At 37.5% G+C, this 9,435-nt stretch overlaps 1 protein-coding gene across 1 annotated transcript; it reads left to right on the plus strand.

Moving 5' to 3' along the window:
* Positions 1–3,425: 3,425 nt before the first annotated feature.
* LOC105029749 (cytochrome b5) lies at positions 3,426–8,272 on the plus strand. Its single transcript, XM_010903255.5, has 5 exons — positions 3,426–3,829; positions 6,751–6,879; positions 7,013–7,039; positions 7,144–7,178; positions 7,293–8,272. Exons 1-5 carry the CDS (start codon positions 3,632–3,634, stop codon positions 7,381–7,383), a joined length of 480 nt encoding a protein of 159 aa, XP_010901557.1. The 5' UTR covers positions 3,426–3,631; the 3' UTR covers positions 7,384–8,272.
* Positions 8,273–9,435: the final 1,163 nt, after the last annotated feature.

The following is a 9,435-nucleotide window of genomic DNA, read 5'->3' on the forward strand; positions in this document are numbered from 1 at the left end:
TGATCACTTAAATCTTTTGAGCAGTGTGTTATCAGTTAAATAGAGGGATTAAATTATTTGAACATCATTGCATTCTGTTTTTATTAGCATTTTACGCAGCCTCCCAACATTTTCGTAAACAGGGTTGTAGATAACTCCTTGATTACTATTTTAATATATTTCTATATTACTTATAAGTCACTAATATACAGTAAGGGCTGGAAATAATTGGACACTTGTTATTTTGGCTTTTTACCTAAATATATTCAAGTTACAGTGAAATAATGAGTTTGTTTCTTTAAGTGCAGTTTCTCAGCTTTAATTTGAGATAATCACATCCAAATTGGAGGAAGGGTTTAGGAATTACAGCTCTTTTCTTTTTTCAAGGGACCAAAAGTAATTGGATAATTGACTCAAAAGCTGTTTCATGGACAGTTGTGGGATATTCCTTCATTATTTCATATATCAATTAAGCAGGTAAAGGTCTGGAGTTTATTCCAGGCGTGGCATTCACATTTGGAAGCTGTTTCTGTGAACCCACAACATGCAGTCAAAGGAGCTCACAATGCAAGTGAAACAGGACATCCTTAGGCTGAAAAAAAAAAAAATCCATCAGAGAGATTGCAGGAAAATTAAGAGTGGCCAAATCATCAGTTTGATTGGTACATTCTGAGAAAAAAAGAACACACTGGTTAGCTCTGCAACACAAAAAGGCCTGGACATCCACGTAAGACAGTAGTGGATCGTAGGATCCTTTCCGTGGTAAAGAAAAACCCCTTCACAACATATAGCTAAGTGAAGAACAGGTAGGCATTTCATTATCCAAGTCTACCATAAAGAGAAGACTTCACAAGAGCACATACAGAGGGTTCACCACAAGGTGCATTCATAAGCCTCAAGAATAGAAAGCAAAATTAGACTCTTCCAAAAAACATCTAAAAAAGCCAGCCCATTCTTTGGACAGATGAAACTAAGATCAGCCTGTACCAAAATGACGGGAAGATAAAAGTATGGAGAAAGCTTGGAATAGCATACCACATGATCCAAAGCATACCACAATCTGTAAAACACGGTGGAGGCAGTGTGATGGCATGAGAATGCATGGCTTCCAATGGCACTCGGTCACTATTGTTTATTGATGATTTGACAGAAGACTTGATATTTGATACACTGCCAATTTTGCAGGTTTTCCTACTTACAAAGCATGTAGAGATTTGTAATTTGTATCATAGGTACACTTCAACTCCAAAAAATCACATTGTATGATTTTTAAATAATTTATTTGCATTTCATTACATGACATAAGTATTTGATCACCTACCAACCAGTAAGAATTCTGGCTCTCACAGACCTGTTAGTTTTTCTTTAAGAAGCCCTCCTGTTCTCCACTCATTACCTGTATTAACTGCACCTGTTTAAACTCGTTGCACCTGTTTAAACCTGTATAAAAGACACCTGTCCACACAGTCAATCAAACAGACGCCAACCTCTCCACAATGGCCAAGACCAGAGAGCTGTGTAAGGACATCAGGGATAAAATTGTAGACCTGCACAAGGCTGGGATGGGCTACGGGACAATAGGCAAGCAGCTTGGTGAGAAGGCAACAACTGTTGGCGCAATTATTGGAAAATGTAAGAAGTTCAAGATGACGGTTAATCTCCCTCGGTCTGGGGCTCCATGCAAGATCTCATCTCGTGGGGCGTGAATGATCATGAGGAAGGTGAGGGATCAGCCCAGAACTACACGGCAGGACCTGGTCAATGATCTGAAGAGAGCTGGGACCACAGTCTCAAATAAAACCATTAGTAACACACTACGCCGTCATGGATTAAAATCCTGCAGCGCACGCAGGGTCCACCTGCTCAAGCCAGCGCATGTCCAGGCCCGTCTGAAGTTTGCCAATTACCATCTGGATCATCTAGAGGAGGAATGGGTGAAGGTCATGTGGTCTGATGAGACAGAAATAGAGCTTTTTGTTCTAAACTCCACTCGCTGTGTTTGGAGGAAGAATAAGGAGGAGTACAACCCCAAGAACACCATCCCAACCGGGAAGCATGGAGGTGGAAACATCATTCTTTGGGGATGCTTTTCTGCAAAGGGGACAGGACAACTGCACTGTATTGAGGGGAGGATGGATGGGGCCATGTATCACGACATCTTGGCCAACAACCTCCTTCCCTCAGTAAGAGCATTGAAGATGGGTTGTGGAACACACCTGAAACACACAGCCAGGGCAACTAAGGAGTGGCTCCGTAAGAAGCATCTCCAGACCTGAACCCAATAGAAAATCTTTGGAGGGAGCTGAATTGCCCAGCTACAGCCCAGAAACCTGAAGGATCTTGAGAAGGTCTGTATGGAGGAGTAGGCAAAAATCCCTGTTGCAGTGTGTGCAAACCTGATCAAGAACTACAGGAAATGTATGATCTCTGTTATTGTTTCTGTACCAAATATTAAGTTCTGCTTTTCTGATGTATGAAATACTAGCAATAAAATGCTAATTATTTACTTATTCATTCAATGTGATTTTCTGGATTTTTGTTTTAGATTCCGTCACTCACAATTGAAGAGTACCTATGATACAAATTACAAATCTCTACATGCTTTGTAAGTGGGAAAACCTGCAAAATCGGCAGTGTATCAAATACTTGTTCTCCCCACTGTAGTTAGAAACTTTAAGATACAGATTTTTATTATAATAGTGATTTATTACATTTGTGGGAAGTTATAAAAAAAAATTAAAGCTGAAGATTTTCACCTTTCTGCAAACGTAACAAATTCCTGCAGAAGTAATAGTTATGACCTATACATTTGTGGTAGGCAACCGCTATTGCGTTTGTAGTAAACGTATGTGACTTATTACATTAAAAGCTGCATATGTGTATTAGGTTTGTGGTTTATTACGTTTGTGGGATGTTGTTTCGTTTGCAAGTTATGTAACCTACTCTTTACATATACAAAATCTGTCACCGATGTTATATTTTTCATATTCCCCGAGATCACGTTTCATTGGGTGGAGATTTGTGCTTCAGCACGTCACAGATGATTAATGAAAATCTCCGGCCTCAGTCAGAAAAGCTTTGGCCAAGTTAAATAGCTACAGAAATAAAGCTAATCAAATACTCACTGGTACACTTTTACAAAATACTGATATTTGTGACATTTTAAACAAAAAGAAGTTAAGCAGGCAACCGAGCCGGCTGTTTCAGTTGAACGGAGCTACACGAGCCAGTTAGGCGAAGGCCCTTTTATTGGAAAGGCTACTTCCGCACGATTGTGACCGGCCATTGCCTGTGTACCACGGGTGAGCTTAATGGAACTCCCTGACTTACGAGGTCTCATGATCATTATGGACAATTGTGATTGGTCAATTGAAAACTATGTTGCATTTTATTGGCTATACCGGACTGAAATCATTGGCTACGTGGCTGCTGATTTAAGGATATGCTGTTGAGATGGGTTAGTTTATTGCCTCTCAGTGGTTGGTTGGCTGTGTTGTGTAAGTTTTCTTACAGGAGACCACGTTGGATCAATGAGCAATAATTGGTTTGTCACAAACAATAAGGCGTGCGATTCAGCGTTGAATAATATAATTATTGAAAAGCTTAGCTGGCTAGCTTACTCGGCTGATAGGAGTGGAGCAAGGAAGACAGAATGGGCGAGGAAATGAACGATAATAAGTTCAATACAAATTGTGCTTCTATTGCTAACAACATGGGGGACGTGAATCACACCGTAGATTGCGATGTGAAATACTACACGTTGGAAGAAATTAAGTCTCGTAATATGTGCAAAGAAGCGTGGCTTGTCATCCACGATAAAGTCTATGATATCACGAGTTTCCTGGAGGAGGTAAGATCAAAATACCGATGTTGCTAGCTGGCTTGGCTAGGTAGCTAGCTGCTTAGATAGGGCAGGTAGCTAACTTGGTCTTGCTTCACATGTACAGTCCAGTAGTACCTGTAGCTAAATATCAAAACCAAACGAAATAACTATAACAATGGCAATGCACATGTCGAATTACAGTTCCCGACAGTTAGCTAACCACAGCCTCGTTATCCGCGTGGTTGAAAATGTCGAAAGATAATATATTAAACAAAATGTATACAATATTTATCTTGTTTTTCCTAAAAGTAGTAGTTTTGCAATGGCGATGCATTAAATTGTGCACCAAACGTTGGCCGGGGCAATATTATTAGACTTTAGAATTACACAGGGAGACATGTAATTCCCAGTGAGATTAAATTGTTCAGAAATAGAATAATTTGTTGAAGCATCGTCTTGCAGTGTTTTGTTGCCTAAAGAAAGACCGGCTAATATAATAGCCAGTTTTATTACAAAAACACATCTAGTAACAGCACAGACCATTTACGTCCAGTACGGAATTGTTCGGAACATAGATTATTCAGTGGTCACCAACCTTTTCAAGCCAGACGATCACATCCCAAGTCCAAATGTAAACCAAGATCTATCACTTGCAAAAAATTATGAAAAAACGAGGCCACAATGTAGTTTGACATTCTTTGTTGCCTGTTAGTCACTAGCAAAATATTTATTATACAAATAGTATATATTACATCTCTCTCCGACGCGTTCTGCGAAGATCGCGGGTCAGTATAATCAACTTCATCTTTGCAGCCGACACATTTGTTTATTAATAAACAATTAAAACGTCTCATTGAAATATTTTACATATTCATTATCATTATTTTTGCTGGTTCTTTGAGGCATTTTTAGGTGCTGTTTACATGAACGCGTCACCACTCCATCAGAACCGAAAACATAGAGAGAGCTCTTCATATGTAAACTAGGCTATTTGATTGGACAGCCTCTCCCTTCCCCTAGACACCATTTACTGCACACAATAGGCTCACACATGGTGCATTTTAAATTAATAAATAATAATGAATACAAATATATACTGATTTTGAAAACTCTTCGCGATCGACTTCAAATGCTTCCTTGATCGACTGGTCGACCGCGATCGACGGGTTGTTGACTCGTGTTATAAATTATTCAAGGTGTCGCCCCCCCCCCCAATTAGCTTGCATAATTCTTGACATTCTTTGTAAACAAAATAAGGGCCTATAAAAAGTATTATTATACTAAGAACATTTGTAGACCAGATTAGTTGTACAGTCCCAGAGTCCAGTGACTTAACTTGGGTAGGATGCTGCTGAATGGTACAGCGGTAAAGTCACTGCCTAGTAGTTATAGGGCCTCACTAAAATCTATTTTTTTTCTCTCAATTCTGTTTTATTCTTTTCAAAATTCAATTATTTCCATTTCACTTTTCTGTGATTCCGTTTTATACGCAAACAACAAAAATAAGATATTCTGAAGTTTTTTTGTAAGTTCTTTCAGAAAAAGTACTAGTACAATACAGTGCAAATAGTGAACTTAAATTACATTTTACTTTTGGAGGCGGAGCTGGCGGAGCAAGCTCTCATTTTCAAACTCTCCTGAGTATTTCGTACAACACATTCACTGCGGCACTGCATAGTTTTTCCGCAACAAAAGGATCACTTATACGTTACAGTGGGGAGGGACAATATAATGTGGTTGGATTTATAACACTATCCCGCCCTACATTGGTCATGTCCTCTACATTAACTTAGGCTCTAACAATTTCTGAATATGCTCCACCTTATTTTTTACCTTATGTAAAGTATTATTGAAAAAGTAATTGTCCCGTATATTTTTTCCTTTGAAAATATGCAATTGCAGTCTTAATTATTAGTACTATTAAGACAATATTATAATTGTATTTTTTATATATTAAAACAAATGACAAAACAAAATGTGTATAATTCTTTCAATTTTGTTTGTTTGCATTCTGCGATTCTGTCCGCGTTCTCACCACAACATGGAAATTATAGGACTATACAGCTGCAGCAATGCAGGACCAATTGGCATGCTCTGTGTGGGTTTGGGGATTTACTGATCAAATTTAGTTGCCGTGCCTTGTTGGACTCTAGGGTCCCTTTGTGGCAGCTTTGGCAACTGAGCTCATTGGAGGTTGAAGCCTGGAGAGTCTGTTCCTTCTGACGCGTTAGGATTCTGGTGTAGACTTCTTGGTTGAGCAAGCTGAGTGATAACCAGAAAAACGTTGGATGTGTTTCGGGAGACATCTCAATATGGACTTTCTGCTGGGAGTTGATCTGAAGAAGCGGGGCCATATTCACAAATAGTAGAAAAAATGATTAAGTAAATCAATTGTGAAACAAAAATTCTCCTCTGCAAGAAAATTTGGAAGGTTCTGCAAAATTTAATTTTGGCTTTTAAGTTTTTCCAGTAGTATAGCCTCAATCCCAGAATAGGTGAATTTCTTTAGTGAAATCTTCACTACTTAGGCATGCCACTATTTGGCCATTGGTGATAAAAAAAGAGTTCAGTTGTGATGGGGGGGAAAGAACTTTGGATAAACCACATTGTAGTAACTACTGTAATTACTTGAATGACAAAGTCAAAATATTACATGAGTGTATCCTATAAGCAGCAAGGCACTAAAGTAATAATGAAGAAAGAAAAAGATCCTAGGACTACACTAAGAGACTTTTTTTAATTGAAAGAAAAAATTGTAACTGCATATTTTCAAGCGTGGTGGTGGCTACATAAAGCTATACATATTTATGGCCTTTCAGCTCATGAGCACCACTTCAGCCATCACTAGCTGACATTGTACAAAGGCAACTATAGATTGTTTGTTGGGTTTACCGTTATATCCTCGCCGGCAATTACATTTGGTCTAATCCTAGTTTCTATTATTCTAGCATCCTGGAGGGGAGGAGGTTCTGTTGGAGCAGGCAGGCTCAGATGCCACGGAGAGCTTTGAGGATGTAGGCCACTCTACAGATGCCAGAGAGATGCTCATCCAGTACTACATAGGGGAGCTCCATATGGTGAAAATATTTTCTCAAAATAATTTGTTTACAAATGTCTTTGAAATGTAATTTCATTGAATAGTTGAAAATGTTTGGCTTGATCTTATTTTGATTGTGAAAGACTAAAATATGATCTCACTCTGTCTGGTAGGATGACCGGAAGAAGGACTGCACAACGGTATCTTTCAAATGTTTCATAACGTTAAAGATACATTTTGTAAAGATTATAACATTTTACACACTTTTGGTACTTTATTTTACCTGCATTTTTTTGTCCTACAGGAAGCACACATCACAACATCGGGAGATGGCTCCAGGTCAGTCATTGAAATAGAAAATGTTTTATTCTGTTTATACACTGTGTAATGACTACAAATAATTTATCAGTGAGCATTTTTTCTTTGCTGAAAATCTCTCTGCTCTTTCTCTAGCTCTTGGACCGCGTGGTTGATACCTGCTATAGCTGCGGTTGTTTTGGGTGTCATGTATCGATATTACATGCTGGAGCACAAGTCTTCCTGATCCCTGATGCTATCGTCTTTTACTGTCTGTAGGGCTTCACATGTTTGAACAAACCCGTACTTTTCAGACGAAAACCTTTGCCCCATTCAACTTACACACTGTCCTACCCATGGAGGAAAGGGGTGAAATGAAGTAACCCCTTCCCCCAGCTCTCTTCCTTGACCTCTTCCAGCAGGCAGTGGGGCGAGATCCGGATTATGTCTCCCCACAACTTCATTGAATTGTTTTCTAATCTGTTCATTAAATTTTTTACTCATTCTGCCTTTTATTGTATGGTGTCTTAAGTTACTTCATATAAAAGTGATCTAAACTGTTCCATCTTTGTTTAATTTACTCAATTTGTTTCAGGCATGTTTAGTGGCCCATCTTTATGTTCTAGTTTGATGACCGGAATATATTGATGTGCAATGCAAACAGTATATGGTGTTATAGAAATTCATGCAAATTGTAATTTAATTCTTTAGGAAACGTAAATCATTCCTTCGAAACAATTGTAGTGAAACAATTACTTGATTTTTAACAATCATAGTTAAACTGAATATTTGATGTTTAGCTATTCATTGCATTGTATACATAAAGTCAACGTAAGCCTTAAATATATTCTATTTGCATTAAAGGTTGTACATCTGTATTCTCTATACATTAATTTGATTGCAATTGATATTTAAGTGAAATGTAGTCACCAAATGTTTGCAATTATTTGTACATTTAAGCATTTCTTTGGTGATACTATGGACATTTTTAGGTATGAGAATTGATGTAATATATAAATTGTATTAATATTGGATACATGATACTGCATTACAAACATTGTGCAGGATATGATTGTCGTTTCCTCTGCACGTCCTTTCCCAATTAAAGTTCAAGAACATAAATTCTGCTCAATGAACTAGTGAGTTTTGACAAAAATGTTACTCTTCAAGGCATAATGTTTTTTAAACATTTTTATTATGTTAAGCTTTCAGTTGTTCAATGTTGTGTTTAAATGGTGTCACCTAACTGGTAACACTACATTTGTTGCTTATTACTATGTAACTACTCACTAAACAAGCAATATAGTATTTGCGTAGGTATTATGTAATGACATAAGTGGGATTAAGTAGGATCAGTTATTACATTTGAAACAAGGACCTTGCAATTAATGGTAAATGTTACTGAAAGCATGTGTATATTCCCTTTCACTATCGACTGTAATTAGTGTATATCAACAGTACCGTATATTTAGTAATTGTATTTGTCATATAAATGTTGCTATTCAACACCTAGTGGAGGAGCACTTAGAATCAGTCAAACTTAATTTGTAATATTTTTCATACTGTCAGTTGTGACTGACTACTGTCCCTGGTCTGTTGACATGACGGCAGGATATCCACCAAGGTTGCTAACATCAATTTATGTAAATGCATATATTGACTGCCATTTCCGTTCAGAAATCAGTTTATCCCAATAAAGTAGTTCAAATTTAAACTATAATTTTTTATTCTATTTAACAGCTAGCCCAGTAATCCCCTCCACAGGACTACTGGGCTAATCAAGCTTCAAACCCTGGTTTTGCAATGATAAAACGAGGCAGTGAGATAACCTGTTTTATAACGTATTGTCTGCAATTGAACTATCATTGAACTAGACGCATCCAGAACTACAGTGTTGCATAATTGGTCAGACGTTGACTATGTGTGTCCAAGATAAAATAGAAATGGGAAGAACTCTAACCTCTCAGAAAATAAACAGCACATAGGCCTATATGGGCAAATCTCTCCTCCCCTTCTGAAATTCAAGAAATTCTATGCTTTAAATTGTGGACTGTTGAAATTAAAACCTTATTTTACACCAATTGGTGCTGGTCCTATGCAGGTGCTGTTCATAAAATTTGAATATCATCAACAAGTTTATATCAGTAATTCCATTCAAAAAGTGAAACTTGTATAATGTATACATTCATTACACACAGACTGATATATTTCAAGTGTTTATTTCTTTTAATTTTGATGATTATAATTGACAACTAATGAAAACCCCAAATTCAGTATCTCAGAAAATTTGAATATTGTG

Source organism: Esox lucius, chromosome 2 (genome assembly GCF_011004845.1).
Source record: "Esox lucius isolate fEsoLuc1 chromosome 2, fEsoLuc1.pri, whole genome shotgun sequence".
NCBI lineage: Eukaryota > Metazoa > Chordata > Actinopteri > Esociformes > Esocidae > Esox > Esox lucius.